This window comes from Salvia splendens, chromosome 15 (assembly GCF_004379255.2).
Source record: "Salvia splendens isolate huo1 chromosome 15, SspV2, whole genome shotgun sequence".
Classification (NCBI taxonomy): Eukaryota; Viridiplantae; Streptophyta; class Magnoliopsida; order Lamiales; family Lamiaceae; genus Salvia; species Salvia splendens.
Window position 1 is genome coordinate 2,707,965 of NC_056046.1, and position 20,337 is coordinate 2,728,301.

At 37.5% G+C, this 20,337-nt stretch overlaps 2 protein-coding genes, 1 non-coding gene and 2 pseudogenes across 6 annotated transcripts; 2 read left to right on the forward strand and 3 right to left on the reverse strand.

The window, feature by feature from the left end:
• Positions 1 to 1,069: 1,069 nt before the first annotated feature.
• On the reverse strand, positions 1,070 to 5,696 carry LOC121767567 (annotated as a pseudogene).
• Positions 5,522 to 5,716, reverse strand: LOC121769595. Its single transcript, XR_006043624.1, has one exon. It is a non-coding gene; the product is annotated as a U2 spliceosomal RNA (small nuclear RNA).
• A 722-nt stretch (positions 5,717 to 6,438) lies between these two features.
• LOC121766374 (AP2-like ethylene-responsive transcription factor At2g41710) lies at positions 6,439 to 9,508 on the reverse strand. Of its 4 annotated transcripts, none has more exons than XM_042162665.1 (9): positions 9,189 to 9,508; positions 8,736 to 8,818; positions 8,608 to 8,616; positions 8,437 to 8,525; positions 8,213 to 8,286; positions 8,092 to 8,142; positions 7,937 to 7,995; positions 7,190 to 7,800; positions 6,439 to 6,873 (listed from the first exon to the last, which is right to left on the reverse strand). In XM_042162665.1, exons 1-9 carry the CDS (start codon positions 9,398 to 9,400, stop codon positions 6,820 to 6,822), a joined length of 1,242 nt encoding a protein of 413 aa, XP_042018599.1. In that variant the 5' UTR covers positions 9,401 to 9,508; the 3' UTR covers positions 6,439 to 6,819. The 4 variants fall into 4 exon arrangements, with proteins under 4 accessions (XP_042018599.1, XP_042018597.1, XP_042018598.1 ...); XM_042162663.1 differs by having other exon boundaries at positions 7,190 to 7,806; XM_042162664.1 differs by having other exon boundaries at positions 7,937 to 7,998; positions 9,189 to 9,507.
• A 3,073-nt stretch (positions 9,509 to 12,581) lies between these two features.
• On the forward strand, positions 12,582 to 15,456 carry LOC121769555 (delta(24)-sterol reductase-like). The gene is made up of 3 exons (XM_042166402.1): positions 12,582 to 12,701; positions 13,415 to 14,679; positions 14,767 to 15,456. The coding sequence occupies exons 2-3, from the start codon at positions 13,432 to 13,434 to the stop codon at positions 15,208 to 15,210; spliced, it is 1,692 nt and encodes a 563-aa protein (XP_042022336.1). The 5' UTR covers positions 12,582 to 12,701; positions 13,415 to 13,431; the 3' UTR covers positions 15,211 to 15,456.
• Positions 15,457 to 16,889: 1,433 nt separating this feature from the next.
• Positions 16,890 to 20,284, forward strand: LOC121768367 (annotated as a pseudogene).
• Positions 20,285 to 20,337: the final 53 nt, after the last annotated feature.

Sequence of the window (20,337 nt, forward strand, 5' to 3'; positions counted from 1 at the left end):
TGTCCGATTAATTCATTTGTGTGGTATAACTCACGTAAAAGATGCTCTGCACCTAATTATAATATGCCAAATATTAGGTGTAACATTTTGAAGGCAATTAAGAAAAGAATAGCAAATCTTGTTTAAAATAAATATATTAGCAAATCAATTATCAATGCAACAAGTTAAATAGATAGGACGAAATGAGTCAATAGTTATTTGTCTTACTGTGAAGCACTAACAACTGTTTTCTTTTTCATACTACTATATTAGAAATTTCAAATTTATTGACCCACATAATAATATATGTCATCTTCTTTTATTTAATACTACACATAATTCATCTATTCAACCGTTGAAAAACAAAATTGCCAAAGCTATGACGGTTTTATTGTTGAGTATCCACAAAATCATATACTACTACTTTCAAATAAAATTAATATGTTCAAAAGATATTTTCATGCCAATGTTATTATTGTTATTATTATGTATTTAATTTTGATTTTATTCTTGTATTCATAAATATTGATAATTTTTAAAAGATAATGATTTGTAAGGAGAAAAGAAGAAAATTTAATAAAAGGAACAAGTTTGCACATGCAAGTTCAATTATGGGTACAAGTAACCTACACGATTAATTATTTATACAATTCATTTCGTAAGTCAGCAGTTGTTAATTATCCCTAATAATATAAAGAGATGGTCCTAAGTCCTAACCTAATACATTTATTTATTTCAATATCAAAATTTTAAAAATATTGCCAGGCTGCAGAGAAAATGCAGAGAATTTGGGCAATCATTTGTTACAGCTTTTGACACATCGTACATTTTTTAAATTATATTCTAAATAAATAGTTACATGTAACATTCACTTCTTCTTTATTAGCGTGACCTAAAAAATTGACGAAATCCAACATTATAAGATGAATAAACAAAATAAATAGTACTCCCTCCGTCCCAAAAAAGATGACCACTTTCTTGAGCGGCACGAGATTTTATGCAACTTTATTTTGTGGGTTAAGTGGAGAGAATAAAATAGAGATAAATGTGTTTCCATTTTTAGTATTAGGTCGTCTTGATTGGGACAAACTAAAAAGGAAAATGAGTCATCTTCAATGAGACGGATGGAGTATTTCAAAATTTAGCATACTAAAGCAGCATTATCTTGAAACCTAGTTCCTACTTGTATTTGCTTCACATCTATTAATGTTTGTTTCCTTAAAAAATCTTTGCAAGAATCTAACAGATGTTCAAGAACAGGGTTTTCGGACCGGTGAAGAAGAATGCTTCCATCGCGGACGAGCTCGTGGAGGGCGCGGTCCGGGAACCGGTGGGCGTTCTCGATTAAGAGTTTCGACCAGGACTTTCTGGACAAACCCTGTGATTCGATGGAGGCGAAGTTCACAACATAAGACAGAGCAGCCGCGTAGTCGCCCTGCTCCAGCCTCGTGCAGAACATTTCTGTGACGAGCGGACGAGGGGGAGGCCGTCCGGTTTCCACCAGGCGCTTCCACGTCATCTCCAGAATCGATTCCTGGAAAAGATCATACAGTCTCACATCAAATAAGCAGTGAAATAAAATACACTTTGGCTGATGTAGTGAATACCTTCCCAGCACGGCGTGCTTCCAATATTAGTCGAAGGTGGCGTTTTGCGTTGAAGTGGTGGCCGTATCTCAGCATCTGCGCGTAGACAAACTCAAGATCTTCCCACCTTTTCTCTGTGGCGCATGCGTCTAGCATCGTGTTGAACGTGTAAATATCGGGAATCACCCTAACTTTGTAATCTTCTTCGCGGCGAATAAAGTTGTCGTTGTCCAATAGTGTTAGAAACAACTTTTTAGCATCTTCAAACTTTCTATGATCAAGAAAGGCTTTGATCATTATGTTGCAAGTGACTAAATTTGGTGAACAAAACTTCTGCATATGATCGAAGATATATGCTGCGTTTTCAACGTTGCCAGACTCACACATGCTTGCATTAAACCAGTGTAAGTTACCACAAGTGGTTTATTTGCGATTCTGCAGATCTTGTCAATCTGCAGAAATGAAACGAAAATGTCCCACAGAATAATTGCGTAAAATGATCGCTCGTGCTAAACTCACCAAGTTGCAAATCAAAGTTATACGTACTTGTTTTAGTGCTTCACGACACCTTCCTGCACTACAAAGGCAGCGAGCAAGGTCATAATAGAGACCAGCGGTACCGACTATCCCTCTTCTCTCCATTTCATCAACAGCCATTATGGCCTCATCGACTTTTCCTTCCTTCCATAGAGCATTTACGAGAACTACAGACAACAGGGAAAAGGTTTACAAGCTGATACATATGATGCAGCAGTGCACGGTAAGGGTTTTTCAGTCAGTTACCTTTATAAATTAGAGCGTTCGGTATATACGATTTCTGCACCTTTTTGAAGAAATCATAAACTAAGTTATACTTGCCGCAGGCCAACATGACCTGCTCCAACAGAGGCATTTTAGTAGCTCAGAATTGAATGTTTGCATTTTCCTAGAATTTTCATTTTAATTGCAAAAGAGAAAAAAAAAGTAGACATTTTTAGGCAACATCTCTGCAGAGCCAAGCCAGAAATAACTATGTCCGGCTTACCTCCATAACTACTCCATACGTTGTGCTTGAAGGTTGTTGGTTCTGTTCGCTTAGTTGCTGCAGAACCCAAAAAGCCCCTTCCCATTTCTGGCGCCGAACACAAGCATTAAGTACCTATATAACAAAATAGCAATGCTACAAATTAAACAGAAAACACGTTTGATGCAATATAAACAAATATGGAGAGCATAAAGACGCGTAGTTCCTAGATGCCCCTTACAGCGTTATAGACAATGACATCCGGTTCAAGCCGTGGATCCCACTTTGCAAGCAATTCGGTTTTGAACTTCTTTGTGGGAGGGAACCTCATGGTATCAATCACGTCAAATAGTTCCTTCATATACCCAGCTTGTCCAAGAGTGACAGCTATACAATGATAAGCTGCTATGTCCGGATAGGTAGCCATTTTCCCCTACACAGTGATCAGATAGAAATCAGATGACGATGTAGCTATCCGTATATATTAGGTACTGATACAAGCATGCATAATACAATATCTTTACCTGCATCCTATAGAAGAGATTGAGAGCCTCTACTGGCCTCCTTGCCTTTCCAAGAGCATCCAGTGCAGCAGTACAAATATATCTAGAAAATAAGAACTTCATTAGAAGAATCAAAATAACAAACGATCCACGAAAATGTCAATACGAAACCAAAACAGTGTAACTCCGGAATCTCATTCAACTAAAACTGGTTTTCTGCATTGCATTTGGTTTCTCTCGAAAACATCACAAGCTAGAATTAAGCATTTCAAACGGAATTCCTCTATACCAAAAGATACCTCACTATCACGTTGATCAAGGTATTCCCTTTAGACTTCAGTGAAGCACTAATGGCTTCTCTTTCTTAACCATCTTATATCCACAAAGGAACAAAATAATTTCTTCAATATAGTTGCATTTCCTATGGATATGATATTAGGCACAATCTAGTTAAATCTACATGAATACAACTTGTTAACCAAGAATCCATCAAACAACGAAAAAGATTGTATCACAATGGGCTGTAAATTGAACGTGCAACAACTTGTGATCATGGACAAAGTACCTTGGCCTGTGACATTTGAAGCGGTCGCGAGATTGGAGCCATTCAATGAGTTGGAGCACCCGCTTCCAATTTCCCAACTTACCTAATATCTGAACCAGCCTCAAAATAGAATGATCCGAGAATCAAATTTGTGCACTTCGCATCATTTCAGAGAACTTCCACTCGGGGATGTCAATGTCTGCACCATTCAGACTGTAAAAGTAAACTACTTTATTATGAGCGGAACAAAAGTTGCCGGTATACAACACTCAACACAATTTGGCACACTCGAGAGAACGCAGACCTCTTAACTGCAAAATGATGTCTTACCCTAAGGTCCAGCACATAGAAACAAAATCAGAATAGAATGTTAAGCACACACTGATCTAAGTCTTCAAAGGTGGCACTAAGTTCCTAAACATACAATTCTTACCATGCGCCATCTGCAAACACAGTAATTGCAAGTTCTACTTCCCAAAACTAAGTTGTGCCTAGTCGTTACAATTCACAGTCTATTGACTCAATATATATTCTTAATCCTTAAGGTACCATCTGCTACATAACTATAGATTCCATATAAACCACCACTTCCCTGAGGAAAACCAATAAACAGAACAAAGTTATCATATAAGTGGCACCCTGCAGAATTTCATAGCATCATCCAATTATGCAACAATACTACATTTCTGTCTAGCTCCCGCTAAAGCAACAGATCAAAAACAGACCTGGTTCACAACTAGCATAGTAGAAACACCTAACTAATTACTAAAGAATCAAAGCAAGACTAGCAATAAGAAAAGAAATGACACTAAGCATATATATTTGTACATAACCAGTTGATCAAACTCACTATCCTCACCATTTAGCAAGCTTCTGTATTCTCTCCTCCATGTCTACCCTTGTCACTCTTGGCTTCCCTAAAGCATCATCACCCAATTCCAACGGCTTAAACGCATCTCGTTCCACACTCAAGGACTCACTCTCACTGCCATCACTTATCTTCCTATTTCGAATCTTCAAATCCCTATCTATATTCTGCTTATCATCCCTTTTCGTATCATCTTTATACCACGCCCCTTTCTTCCCCTTTCTCGAATTCTCTTCAGCTGCAGTCAGCTCATCACCGCTCTTATCCTCTTCCCGCACAATTCTCTTCACACTCTTCTTTCCCCTCGGTGTATCATCACCAACACTGCTACCGTCACTTCCTTTCAGGGTTTGGTATTTCTCATTCTTGAGAAATTCCATCGCCTTTAAATACTCGCTGAACGACGGCGTGAACTCAAATTCCTTACCAAAAACAACGCCATCATTCAAAGCGCTTCTCGCCGAAACTGTTCTCTGCTTCTCCCTCCTCGGAGAAGCAACAGAAACAGGCCTCCGCAATGCCGGAAATCCACAAGGGAGCAACGAATTCCGGCCCAATACAAGAACTTCGGCGGCGGATTCAGACACTGACAAACCACCAAGCATCTCGATTTCTTCAATTGGACATGACAATGTAGATTGTGAGCTAATCTTGGCCAATATTTATTCACTGAGGTTTGGAGAAGAAATAATTTTAATGGATTAAAAGATGAGGTTTTGATGAAGATTTTCGCAGTTGCAGTAAAATCTGTAATCGGTAATCGTGTCCTCATCCAAGCGGTTATGATTCGTTGTTTGGAAGAAGAGTTGTTATTTCATGATTAGTGATGCTCTATAGTTAAAAAGATCCATTAGCTCCCTTGTTTATGATTTCAACTCCTCATTAAAATTGAAAATTGCTAAGTGACTTAATTGTATACAGTAGACATAATCTGATAATCACAAGCAATTAACACGACACTAACATTTACTACAAATTAATACAGAAAATTTTCACAGCTCACAAATTTAATAAGAATTAAAGCTTGAACTGGAATTGGTGGGGTGTGCCAGGCCCAAGCAGTAGTGCAACGCACGGGCGACACGCGAAAGCCCAAGTAGCAAGCTACTTTAATGAGCCTTCCCCTCAAAAAATAAATTTAATATCGTGTGGACCAATAGTCCACATATCAGATATTAAACTGATAAGAACAGATACTACACTTGATCTTAGCCAAAAGGCCGAGAAAGGTATGAGTTTTAAAGCTTAGGCCCTTCTCGTTTTATAGTCCTCTCACCAATACTACTACTACTCTCTTCTTTTCGATGTGGGAATATAGTAGCTTGTCAAATTCCAAACGCCTATCTTATTTTTCATTCGAGCTTGAAACAAACAACTCTCTATCTCGTTCTTGGTTACAGTAGTAGGCAGAAGCATCCACAACAAGATCATCAATGGATCATGCCATGAAAATCTGTATTTGGCATTGATGCTTTATTACTTAATACTCCTATCTGTTGTTCACTTTAAAGCACAAAAACTTACCATAATTTTTTTAATTCCTTTCTTTGTCCTTCAAAATTATTATCGCAGTTCATTCAAAAATTCTAGTATTTGAAATTAATTTCATTAATTGAGTTGAATTTTAATCGAGATTAACATAAATGAAACTTGATACTAGTCTTTTTACATTATCATCCTCTTCTCATTTTTATTTCCTCTACTGTGCTTGGGTTTATGCCTTATGGAATAATCATGTGGTTTTACGGTTCATTGTTGCAAAACAACACAGCTTTTGCATTTATGCTTAGTTACAGTTTACATACAGTACGGTTTTAAAAACGTTTCGATTATAACAACACTCTCAGTCAAGCCATAGTCCGACTTGCATCACTAAAATGACGTCGTTTGCTGCGGAGACCAAGCATAACACTAATAAACACAGAAGTAGCGAAGAAAGATTGACACAGCGTCCATCGACATGAAAGATGGTATATTGCTTTAACTATACACACGACATGACATTGTTCGACGTAGATTGCTCTGATGTCTACAAGAAGTAAGGGAGAACCAAGAAATGTGCAAAAATGCACTATAGTAAAAAGGAAAACTGAGCAGGCCTGTATAACTCTCTGCCTACCTTTGTATACATGCCAAACAAAGTCGCCATCAAAATAGGCGAAGCTTTTAAGTATAAAACTTAAATAATTTACACCTTTGGAATACACACAACTCCATAATATGCTGATACAAGTTTCTGCTTCTCAACGGGTAACACGACAAGGGGCTGCTTGTATGGCACATGCATGTCAGGGATCAGATTCTACCTTGAGTCCGGATAGACGCGAGTGTTGTGGTTACTCTCCTTGCTGGAAGAAGGTATAACCCGAGCCAGACTCGTTTTTTGTTACCTGCACGTAGTGTTATACCTTCAGTAACCACTAACCAGTTCCATAAGTTGAAAGGCACGACCAAATGGTGTTACTATTGTTACTCTTTACATAATGGTTTATTGTGATCTAAACTGATATTCTCTGAAGCAAAACATAAACTACATAATATGTATCTCTGAGCACTCTGTAGTTACCTAATTAAGAAGGCTAAGCTATATAGTCCAGAAACATGGTGTTTAAGCATATCAACGGCATTGCGAGCCAAGATTGTCAACTTACAAAACTTCTCAAAGGAGAACATATACATTAGAGGCTCAGTAAAAGAAAATCACACCTCATTCATACGTGATGATCCAGCAGGAAGAACTGGGACAAGAGAGCTCCAGAGAAGGGGGTCAGTTAATGGGTCGATACTGTTGTAGTTGGTCAGAAGGGGAGCAGACAGAAGAGGGGACAGCTGATATCTGTGAATAGGTAATCCTCCGGCTATCCCATATGCAACATCATGTCTCTCACTTCCAACATCATGGCATGATTTCTCAACAGTTTTCCCAAGTTCAATTTTATCAATATTGCTTTTGTTTTCATTCTCATCATTCTCCTCTTTCCCTTTATTTTTTGTGATTCTCTCCTGAAGGCTCTTGTATGCTGCTGAGTTCAACAAGCTATTCATGGCAGATATCTTTTTATGGTTCAATCTTTCTGGAGGGACACCAAGTCGTGGCATTTCATAGGGTTCTGTGGGTTGGGTAGACTGTTCTAGGGCTTTCAGTTCACTAGCGACAGCATCGGAACCCCCAGGATTTGTCTCATCTACTGCTTTTGACTGGAAATCAGTCAGACTAGATTTACTTGTGCCCCACCATTTGATGTAATTTGTTAAATCAATCTTCCTCTCAACACTATAAACACCTGCATTTTCACTTCCTGTGGCTGCCTCATCACCTGCACCTTTAACAGCAGCACACTTAGACCGGCACACAAATCATTTGGAAAATTAATAAACAAAGCATCTTAAGGCATAATTTCGGATTTGAACTCAGCAATAAGACAATTGTATCCTATTCAAAGCCAGTCTCACCATAAAGTGCATTATTGTAATCAGCTCCAGGAGTGCGGCCAAATTGTGAATCCCATCGACTACTGAGAAAAGAATTTACAGAAAAGAATCACAAAGTAAAGAATGATAGATAGACCCAATACCAGCTAATCTTGTCAAAAACGTGTAAAATGTACCTGGAAAGGGGACGATATTTGGAGACACCCCTGGAGAAACCACTACTCTTCCTGCAAAAGATTTGGCATGTAAGAACCTGAATTCATTTAAGAACGGAAACAGCAAAAATCCAATATTGACCTCCTAAGTGATGCTAGATAATCCTCTCGAGAGAGGTTTTGCATTTCCTCAAGGTCCCTTGTATAATCTGTGACCTGTGCAGCCACATCAGTTTTTAAGGAAAACAAAATGCAATTGCCACAAAGTTAGTAGTTCGTCTACCCATAAACATTATTACATGTGATAAACGAAACCATCTACTCCATTGCCATACCAAATTATATCCTGAGTCAGAAAGTTCTTACCGGAAAATTAATAAGCGTTCCAGGGCCCCAGTATTTAAGAGCAGCTAGATCATAAGCTCTTGCTGCAGCTTCCTCATCATCATATGCACCTATAGCAGTTTCGGATGGAAAATATCAACACAGGTCTAAGTACTTTTCTGCTTCAATACAAAAAATGACCAGATTGCTTACCCAAGTAAACTGCACAATCAACCATGCAACAGCATTCAGTTTCCCAGCAATGATGCAAAGAGCAAAAACAAACAGATAAGATTATCAGTTCAAAAAACAGACACATCAATTTACACGCATGAATTCACCTTGTTTTCCTTTCTTATTTTGGTTTTGATTCCAGGTACTTTTATCCCATAGATGTGCTTCATAACGACCAGTCCACCGATGCCTAATTTGGTAACAATAAAACCGCAATCAAAATCTAAATCAACGACAAAATAATGATTAAAAATGCAAGAATTTAAGCAAGAAAATGCATTAGCCATCAGCTTCAAACGATGCCTAATCTCATAACACTAAAAAGCAAAACCGCAATCAAAAGCTGAATCAACGAAAAAACAACGAATTAAAATGCAGATAACTAACGCTTCACTTCATCAGCTTCAAAACCTGTACCTCGCTCTAAACAGCAATCATAAACAACTCTCCTACTCGCCGAATTTCAGAAAATGCATCAAATTAACTCAATCCACCACAACAACATCCAGTACAAGCAACGAAGCTAAGTGCACACCACATGTTCGACGAATTATAAATACCTTGTGACTCCTCGATATATGGAGCTGCGTTTGCCGGCCGTGCAAGGAGGCATTCTGCTGATTCGCTCTTTCGCCGTGCAACCTCTCTCCTTCTTCGCTTTCTTCAGACCTCTGTAAAGCAGAAGATGATCGGGCGGCGGGCGCGCTTCGGAGCTTTCTCCGCCGCCAGTCTCCTCTGGCTTGGCGGCGTGCTCCGACGAGGAGGAAGCCATGACGATCACGGCGATCCTTGTTGCGGTGGGAGAGAGAAATTAGCTAGTAATCGCTGGAGAGGGGAGAGAGATTTAGAGTGTGGATAGTGAGAAGAGAGGTCTGTGATATTTTTGCACCGAATGAGAAATTCTACAGAGCAAGGAGAAGGGATGGGAATGACAAAAGTGCCCTTAGGTAATTTCCGGTGACTGCTGCAATGGATATGATTGCGGGAGGACATTTTGGAGATATTGAAATTGTAACGGCTACGAGGAAACATCTTACACCTGTCTCGGTGGTCATCTACAAAAATCATCATGTTTGTGGAATAGATGGTTGAACGGGCCGAGATAAATGGGCTTTTGTTCGGCCCTATTACAACCTAACTTCATTTTATTTGCACATATAAATTGACTAATTGAGGTGGTATTAGTTTGCTAACTAATTAAAGTGCTACTTCATTGTTAACTAAATCAATATTTCAATTAAAAATGTCAAAAACTTGAATATATATGCCAATACAAATCTGTCGGTATTCATAATATGTCAACACAAATTTGTTGATATTACATTTTTATTTGATTTGATTAGCAAATAACACATTAAGATAGTTAGCATTTAATCACATCCATATAAATCGAAGTATCATAATAGACCTATTAATAATACTCGTACTTAGATATATTAGAAATAATTCGATATAAGAGAATTAGTTAGTGTAAATAATGTCGTTATGAAACCTTTTGATTTCCTGAATTGGCGGGTGTCTACGTCTAAATTATTCCATTCGTCTCATGAGAATATGTACTTTCTAATTTTTTTTAAAAGTTCAATCTAATAAGTTAAGATCCATTCTTCACCCACAATACTTCAATTACTTTTTCTTTCTATTTTTATCTTACTTTATCAATTATGAATTAAAACTCATGTCTCAACCAAGAGTTTAATTGTGGATTAAAACTCATGTCCCAACCAAGAGTGCGTACTCTAGTGGAACATAGTGAGGATTTGATTTATTGGCAAATATTATTGTGAATTATTTGAAAATAAAATAAATATTGTGAGACATCATACTTTGTAATGTATGTACATGACAAATCCATCAGATATCGAATCTATGTACTTCACACACCTACCGCTGAATTACCTACTTTCCTCATATATGTTCAAAATCAATTATACTAAGTACGTTTTAAGCCACGCATAAACAAGTGATGTTTGTTGTTAATCCGATATTTAGTCAATTTATCGAATGCAATATTTCAAATTTTTGTACGAATGTATAATTTGTTAGTCAACTTATATTGTCATATAAGTTGTCTGAGAGTCAATTTTAATTTTCAACTGCGACATAAGTTTTGAATTTAATCATATTTTTCTATAAACAATCAAAGAGTAATAGATTTGTATAATTTCTTTAATTTATGCACAACTCCATATTAGTAATGTATTCGATCATTGTTTTTTAAAGGAGTAATGTTTTTGCAGCTATACAGTTACTAGCATATTATTTTAGATTTTAACTGTTTGGAATAATGTTTCAAAATTATATACTACAAATTCTTAAAATAAGAAAAAACAAATTAATAATCATAATATTAATCTCTATTCATATACAGATAGACTCAAAGTTAATGGAAGAAAGTAAATATACTAAAATTATTTATACATTGATTATATTAATAATTTATTATTATTATTATTTGTTTAAATATTTATTACTAAAATAATTTTGTAGGAGTACAATTGAGTCATGGCGGCAGTATACCTTTTTTTTCCAATGGGTGAAAATCTAAGCCCCCTTCGGTGGTAAGTGGTAACACCGAAAATTATTATAATCTCTCTATTTCCTATATATTGGTAAAGTAGATAGAGAAAACATAGTTAATAGTAGTAGTAATTTATTAGCTGAATAAGGTTCACAAGAAAGAAAAATTTACTAAAAATAAAAATAGACTAGTTTTATAAAACGAATGATAAAAAAACCTATCTACAGTATTTTAATTCCATTATTATACTGTAGTACTTTGCAACTTTACAACTCCATTATATATAAAACAAAAATAAACTGAGATAATAAAAAATTAATCAATCATGGCGAATTGGAATCAAGGTCACGTGCATACGTCTTGAACGGAACGTGACCGCCAGCAATCCGCCAATCGTGGTGGGATCCAATTTCGAGATTTTCGCCTCATTTTGTCTATTCCCTGTATCATTATTATATGTCGTGTTTTAAAATTATTTAATTGTAAAACTGTCCATAATCTTACAATATCATATATTTAATAATTTAATTGAATCGATCGGCATTGCTAGCTAATTTATGTATTTAAGTCTGTGACACAGCTAGCCACTATACACTACTAAACAAAAGTGCTCCAATCGTGGTGGTATAAAAATAATACATATGGCTACTCCTTTTTATATTGTGATTATTGCTAGTGAGTGTGCATAGCAGCATAGGCATCTTCACCTAATTTAAAAATAAATGCCAAGTATAATACTAAAGAAATTGCATAATTTAAAGCATATACCATAAGAAACTAGATGGCTAGAAAAACTTATCACCAGACAAATTGGGGAATGTTTCATTTTCAGTGCTATCTTTACAGCTCATTTGTCACATAAATGGATGTAATTTACTTTAAAATTTAAAATTGACAATAATTGTAATTCATTCATATAAAATTAAGAATTATTGGTGCTGTGGAAGAAATTGAAATTGATTTCCGTGGAAGAAATAAAAAATAAGCAAGGTAGCCGTTAAATACACATGGCTTGTTTGTTTTTTTAAATAATCATTTTTACTTCTTTTACCACATAATAACAGTCTGTCACGATACACGATCATCATTTCAAACACTATAGAACCTGATTTATTATTGATTTTTTTATTTTTATAATCTATCTTTTCCATCTAAAATGATTAATTATTTTTGAGTAGCTATGCGAGAAAATGGTAATAAATAATTATAGTATAGAGAAAATAAAATAAATAAAAAAATAATATAAATACAATTCTCTTTTATACTATTTTCTCTCGCACTTTATTTTTTTTTCACTCTAACTATTTATAGTTTTTGCAAAACAACATTAAAAAAAGAATTAATCACCTGAACGGGGCAGAAGGTGTCATAGGACCAGTTAATTACATTATAAAATGCCTTAGTGCACCTTTAATTTTTTGCCAGCACAATATTTAACTGCATTTCCTAAAATACCCTTTCAATACATTATATTTTCAGTTTTAAAGCTTATAGTATTTCACATTTAAGTACCCACTCATTTCAATCTCCACACTCTCATCTCACTACTGAGGTACTTTCTCTCTCTAGTCAATGCAGGTTTAGAGCTTCAATTTCAATAACTTTGCTTCACTGAGAAATTGCGATGGTGCTTAAGAGAATAATAATGTTGTGATTGTTTGGAATATTTTTTAGAAACTGCATTTGATTCTTTTCCTCTATTGCAATCTTGTCAAATTTGGGGTTTACGGTGTTGATTTGGTGTGTTCCTTGTGTTTATGCGCTTGATTGCGAATACTGAGCTGCATCTATACTTCATTTGCAGATCAAGCGAGTTAATGCATGATTTTACATTATGGTTACAATAAGTGCATTTCTCGAGCTGCTGAATTTGGAAAATCTTTTTTTTTTGTTAAAGAGATGAACCTTTCTGCATCCAAACCTGACTTCTTTGATTTTGTTAAAAATATGCTTTGATTTTGTTAGGATGACTCGGCTTTTTTCAGACTCACTATTTACAAAATTGTTGTGGCTTTGAACTGAACTAAATTGGATTAGATATTCCTGTTAATTTAGCTGTGTATCTATATCCCACATAAATGACCTTATTTCCTTGATCTTACACCTCAATTTTTTTGCTGCTTACAATCTATTGATATATTCTGATTCTGATTGATGTGCGTCATGAAATCTTTATAAATGCTGGATTGGAACTTATGCTTGTTCATTTCCTGTTACAGCATTGTTTGTCATTTTGCTCACTAATACTTTTTTGAATATCTGTAGGCCTCTACTTTACCACAATGTCAGATCTAGAGGCCCCTCTACGCCCCAAGCGGAAGAAGGTTTGGGTGGACTACTTTGTCCAATTCCGATGGATAATAGTGATCTTTGTTGTCCTTCCGATTTCATTCACGCTATACTTCCTCACATATCTTGGGGATGTGTGGTCTGAGTCCAAATCGTTCAAGAAGCGTCAACAGGAACATGACGAAAATGTCGAGAGAGTTGTGAAGCGACTCAAGGAGAGGAACCCAAAGAAGGATGGTCTAGTCTGCACAGCTCGTAAGCCATGGATTGCTGTTGGAATGCGCAATGTGGACTATAAGCGTGCTCGCCATTTTGAGGTCGATCTTTCTGCCTTCAGAAATGTTCTGGAGATTGACAAGGAGAGAATGGTAGCCAGAGTTGAGCCTTTGGTCAATATGGGTCAGATTTCGAGGGTCACTGTCCCGATGAATCTGTCTCTTGCAGTTGTTGCAGAGCTCGATGATCTTACCGTTGGAGGTCTGATCAATGGCTATGGCATTGAAGGAAGCTCCCATATTTATGGCCTGTTCTCCGATACTGTCGTGGCTTATGAAATTGTTTTGGCAGACGGCCGGTTGGTTAGAGCAACAAAAGACAATGAATACTCCGACCTCTTCTATGCTATCCCATGGTCTCAGGGGACACTAGGACTCCTTGTTGCAGCTGAGATTAAGCTCATCCCTATCAAGGAATATATGAAGCTAACATACAAGCCTTTAGTGGGTAATCTTAAGGAGCTCGCCCAAGGTTATATTGATTCATTCGCACCAAGGGACGGGGATCAGGACAATCCCGACAAGGTGCCAGACTTTGTTGAGACCATGATCTACTCTCCAACTGAAGCTGTCTTCATGACGGGTAGATATGCTTCAAAGGAAGAGGCCAAGAAGAAGGGAAACAAGACCAACAGTGTTTGCTGGTGGTTCAAACCGTGGTTCTACCAGCATGCTCAGACTGCATTGAAGAAAGGCGAATTTGTCGAGTATATCCCAACGAGAGAATACTACCACCGGCATACTAGGTGCTTGTATTGGGAGGGGAAACTCATTCTTCCCTTTGCTGACCAGTGGTGGTTCAGGTTTCTCTTTGGTTGGTTGATGCCCCCTAAGGTCTCTCTCCTCAAGGCTACTCAGGGTGACGCTATTAGAAACTATTACCACGAGATGCATGTCATTCAGGATATGCTCGTCCCACTGTACAAGGTGGGAGATGCTCTGGAATGGGTCCACAGAGAGATGGAGGTATATATATTAGTTTTTTCCTATCTTAGTCTTACAATTTCGATGTTGTTAGTTTTGTATTTATACTAACAAGTGAATGCTGTATAGGTATATCCAATCTGGCTCTGCCCACACAGGCTGTACAAACTCCCAGTGAAAACAATGGTGTATCCCGAGCCAGGATTCGAGCTACAGCGCAGACAGGGTGACACCCAGTATGCACAAATGTACACTGATGTTGGAATCTATTACGCCCCTGGGCCAGTCCTGAGAGGTGAGGAATTTGACGGGTCTGAGGCAGTCCGCAGGATGGAGAGCTGGTTGATTGAGAACCACGGTTACCAGCCACAGTATGCTGTGTCCGAGCTCAGCGAGAAGAACTTCTGGAGAATGTTCGATGCTGGCCTCTACGAGCATGCCAGGAGGAAGTACAGAGCTGTGGGCACCTTCATGAGCCTGTACTATAAATCAAAGAAGGGCAGGAAGACGGAGAAGGAGGTTCAGGAAGCTGAGCAGGCCATCTGCGAAGCGCCTGATGCTGAGGCCGATTAAAAAAACACTGCGAATGCTGGCTGTTGTTGATGATGAAATTCGAGTAGGATTGTGTTATTTCCCTGGCCTTTTCTCTGAGTTATCGGTTTTTGCTTTATGTATTGAGATCTGTAGTTTGCTAAGTTTAACTCTGTAGACTTTGATTTGAAGTTGGAAGAAGTGCTGTGCACTATCCCTCTCCTATTATTCCATCCTGTGATGTTACTCTCACCTAATTTATTACAGGAAATTGGTTTACTTTCTTTACTTTGAATTGTCGGTCTTAAATAAATTTACAGGCCTAAATTTCATTATGAGGTTCTTTTATGTTCTGTTTTAGCTTAGTTTATCAATCCAAAATTCACATGTCACTATAGAATGAAACCTTCACATATTGATTTGGAATACTTACAAATATTAAACCCATGTAGATGAAGTAGCTAATGCATATAAAAATATAAAAGGACATTAGTTTATACTATGTAAAATGGTCTTTTTTTTCATTTTCGTCAGTTTATCATAATTAGTCCCTATTTATTTGTAGGGTATGTTTCTTTTATAAGTGAATCATATTTTTCACTAAATCGTGCTTCTAACCATTTTGTTCTGTCTATTTCTTTTTAGTTTTTACCGATTTGTATTACTCCTAATATCACGAGTATCATTTACTATCATGATTATTTTTCGTGGTGGAGAGTGATTTTGATAACTATGAAATGGAGTGACTTGGTTAAATTATCTTCCAAACCCACAAAAATCAGAAATCTTATTATTGGCAATTTTATATTTTGTGGTGTACTTTTCATTTGTAACTTAAAACTATTAATGCCAGTTAATCATAAGTGACAACACACTCAAATTGCCATGAACAATAGTAATAAAAATGTGACCGTTAAAAGCTGAACGTTGAGCTTTGGAAATTTCCACTCCCCTTTATATCCATGAAATAGTTCAGTTCAGCTCAAACACTCTCTTCTAAATATATAATCCAAGCTCAATAAATCACACACGATTCATTCTCTCTCTTTCTCTCTGCGATGGGGATGGTGATAGTGTTGTCTTTGCCTTTGATTCTGTTTTCATTACTTCTAGGATTTGGGTGTTATCTTTTCGGAAGAGCAAAGGGCAGGAAAGAAGCATACGCCACCGCACAAATTTTCACCGCACCAGCTCCCCCGCCGGGAAGCGTCGCCGCCGCCGATTACAAAGCTCCTCATCAGCCACTACAACCCATCTTCAAGCCCGACAAATCTGCTAATGTTTAGTGCTACTTTTTTCTGCGACGAGACTTGAGAGAGCTTTCTTCTGTGTGAAAAAACTGGTAGTACTATACATATATGTTGATTTGTGGCGAAATTAAATTTTTTTGTACATCTTGTATGATGAAATATTATTTTTATAATTGTTTGTTCAAATAATCACATTTGTCGTTGAATGGCTTCAAATGGATATGTAGTCCTCTATTTAATCACAGTTCATAAATAAATTCATAATATTGTACAAATACTACTATAACTTATCATAGTATAATTCGAAAAACACGAATATAGATTGGAATTTTGTAATGCACATTCACTCCATGTTGGGGATGCATAGTTAATCCGAAACAGGGTATCGATTCTATTAATGTGATTTTGCCTCTATAATTCTTACAACCATAATAGATTATTCACCGATTTCGACCCAAAGAAAATAAAATATAGTAGTAATAAACACAAAGAAACGCATTAAAGTGCGACTTTACTTCAGCAAGCTTCGGTACACAGCATAGAGCATACACACGGCAGTTGGTGGCGGCCTGATCAACCAAAAGCCGATCTGGCGGCGGCCGATTTCTGACGTCGTATGCGAAAGTTCTGTTTCTTATACATTCAATTTCACAATTATCGATCCACTAAACCCTAAGTATCAACAATGGCTGTAAAGCCCAAATCTCGCACGATTCTCGCACCCTCCACCGTCGACTTCGGCAGCTCTCCGATAAAAAACGCCGCCCTTTCCAAGCTATCCGACGACCTAACTCTGATTTACATCGGCAATATCTCCGGCGTCCTGTTACTCTACTCGCTGCGAACTTCGCAGGCTTCCCCTACGCAAATAGCTTTCGTGAGACGCCTCGCGCTGCCTGACACCGGCTTGTTGAGTTTGATCCTCCCGCTCGTTCACATCAGTGAAGTCATTGTCCTCGTTGATGGATACTTGTATCTGATTGACTCTGATTTAGCCGAACCTTGAAAGGGAATTGCTCTTTTCGAAGGAGTCACTGCGTTTTCTCGGAAATTCCGAAGTAGAAGCTATGACTCGGCTCTTCATAGTAATGGCAGTGGTCAAGCTAATTATGTGCATAGAAATGGCGATAGAAACGATCTGAAGAGTTTTTTCGCGGTTGGGATTGTTAAAAAGTGGGTATTGGCAGAGTTGATTTTGGGTGGTTCTCTCTGGTGATACTGAAGGAGATTCAAGTGGTGTTTGATGGATTATTGCGACTGTGCTGTGGATTGACGATTCTGTGTTTGTTGGTACTAAAACTGGTTGTATGATCTTGTAAACGGGCGATGCGAGTTGATCTTCTCACTGCCGGATTCATCTAGTTTGCCGAGACTGAAGTTGCTGGTGAAGGACTCAAGGGTGATGTTAATGGTTGAAAATGTAGGGATTGTTGTGGATGTGGCGGGGCAGCCAGTGGGAGGCAGCTTGGTATTTAAGGAGGCTCCCAATTCGATTAAGGAACTAGGAAGTTATGTGATTGCTGTGAGGAATTTGACGTTGGAAGTGTATCACAAGAAAACGGGATTCTGTGTTCAGAGGCTTACATTTGGGAATGGAGGTGCAGGACCGTGCATGCTGGCAGACGAGGACAGCGAGAACGGGAATCTTGTTGCAGTTACAACAAGCTTAAAGGTAGATTTAAAGCTTGAAATAGTGATTGAACCTTGAGTTGAATGCATAATATGCCACTGTGAATCATAGACGATGCTCAATTTTGATTTGTTTGTACGTTTATTGTTTTTCATATCATGTTATTCCGTTTAGATAATTGCATCAGCTGTATACAGTAGATTGCTTGATCTTGTAGGTAATTTGTTACTGACGGTTGAAAAGTGATGGATTTGGGAGCGAGTTTCACGTGATTGTCAATTTTAACTGACAATTGATTGTCGATTGCTTTATTCCGGATGCTTATTTTGTTGTATTGTTTCTTATTTTTGTATTGAAGCTGATCTTCTACTGGAGAGTTTCTGGAGAAGAACAAATCAAAGATCTGCTCAGGAAAAAGCTTCAAGGAAGCCATCTCCTTGGTTGAAGATCTAGAGAATGATGGTGAAATAACAAAGGAGATGCTCTCGTTTGTCCATGCACAGGTGGGATTTGAGTTGCTATTTGATTTGCATTTCAAGGAAGCAGTAGATCATTTTTTGCTTTCATAAAACATGCATCCTTCTGAACTTTTTCCATTCATCATGCCAGACTCAAACCGCTGGACCCTGCTGGTATGTCTAAATTTCTTTCTATTTGTGTTTATCGCACAGCTCAACATGTTTCTTTTTTGTCCGTTTGAATGTCATACCTCGATCCTAGTATTACTCAAAAACTTACCACTTGTGTCCATGTAAACATCTGTTTCTTTTGTTGTGTTTGTCATGCTATTTGAGACGGTGATTACTTTACATATAATAATTTGTTTGGATCCAGGTCCCAAAGAAACTGGTATTGGGGTTTGCATCCTCCTCCAACACATCTTGAAAACGTAATAGATGATGGATTGAAAGCTATTCAAAGAGCTCTTTTCTTAAGAAGGCCGGTGCAGATTCTGCTGTTGATGATGAGTTTCTTCTACATCCACTCACAAGAGTTGATCTGTTAGAGTCTGCCATAGAGAAAATGATAAGGTGTATCTAAATTTCTGTTAGTTGTTATTTGATGTTCACTATATGCAATTTCGTTCGAGGGCCAGAGTTCTGTTTATGAGTATATGAGATATTTTGGTTTCTTATTGTATTGTGAGCTACTCTAGATCTGGCTAATTTTGTTTGTCCAACTTTCACTGATTTGCTGCAGATATTTGTACACATGTCGCAAAAGAGATCTAGCCATTTCTGTGAAGGAAGGGGTTGACACTCTTCTGATGTATCTTTATAGAGCTCGAAATTGTGGTGATAGTATGAAAAGGCTTGCTTCTTCAGAGAACTGCTGTGGTAATGATTACCTTTTAATTCTCCCTCGGTTGAATGAGATATCAATCATGGACTGATTTGTTATGTCCTTATATGGTAAATAATAAGGGAAGATTGATCATCAAGGCTGCTTAGTGTTTGGTGTCCGCAAGCTTGAATGGCAACTAGTTCCTATTGCTGCAAAGTTTTGTTATTCAACTAATCATGCTTTGTGTTAATAATGCATAAATTTATATAAATTCAAGTTACCATCTTACCTAAACAATGACCGTGGGAATTCAATGGGCAGTGTAGGAGGAGCTAGAAGCACTGCTGAATGACTCTGGGCATTTGTAGGAGGTCCCGCCTTGTGCAGATAAATGATGAAACCACTTGCGATTCTTGCCATGCTCGGCTTGGTACCAAGCTGTTTGCAACGTACCCAGATGATGCTGTTGTTTGTTACAAGGTTTGTTGTTTCCTCCTTTCTATTATATATGTTTCAATTTGGATTTTACCTTGTTTCCTAATTGATGGACACCTTTCTTGCCAGTGCTACCGTCGTCAAGGTGATATCTTACTCAAGCCCGGATGGCTGGTCACTCGATGTAATGCTGAATAACTAGATGAGTCGCATTCATCTTTCAGTCATTATCTTGCTCGGTTAGTTTCACTCACTCAGACTTCGGGACTTCATCGTGTTAGCCGTCACCCCATCTGCTGCTCGAAATCAATTAATTAGTTAAAAGGATGAAGTATTCGTCCTTCTTCATGTGTAATACTCCATTTGAGTTGATTCAAAGTAATAATGCTGAAAATTTACTACTACTAAAATTTGCATTATTAGATTTTTTTTTGTTATAGTCGGTGATTGTATATAATCTTGTAAAATTAGCAAATTTTCTTACTTAAGCTGAAAAAGATCATATTCAATTATTTTATTCTCTTGTTGTTGCAAGCATTTAATTCTTTTCTTCCTTTTGTTTTTGTCAAT

Excerpts from the sequence above, each read along its gene's own strand:
- LOC121766374 (XM_042162661.1), bottom strand. The coding sequence starts at position 9,400 with ATGGCTTCCTCCTCGTCGGAGCACGCCGCCAAGCCAGAGGAGACTGGC. Across the intron at positions 7,807-7,936 it reads TTACAATAATGCACTTTATG|GTGCAGGTGATGAGGCAGCC; the intron begins GTGAGACTGGCT and ends CTGCTGTTAAAG. Across the intron at positions 6,874-7,189 it reads GATCATCACGTATGAATGAG|GTAACAAAAAACGAGTCTGG; the intron begins GTGTGATTTTCT and ends CACTACGTGCAG.
- LOC121769555 (XM_042166402.1), top strand. The coding sequence starts at position 13,432 with ATGTCAGATCTAGAGGCCCCTCTACGCCCCAAGCGGAAGAAGGTTTGG. Across the intron at positions 14,680-14,766 it reads GGGTCCACAGAGAGATGGAG|GTATATCCAATCTGGCTCTG; the intron begins GTATATATATTA and ends AATGCTGTATAG.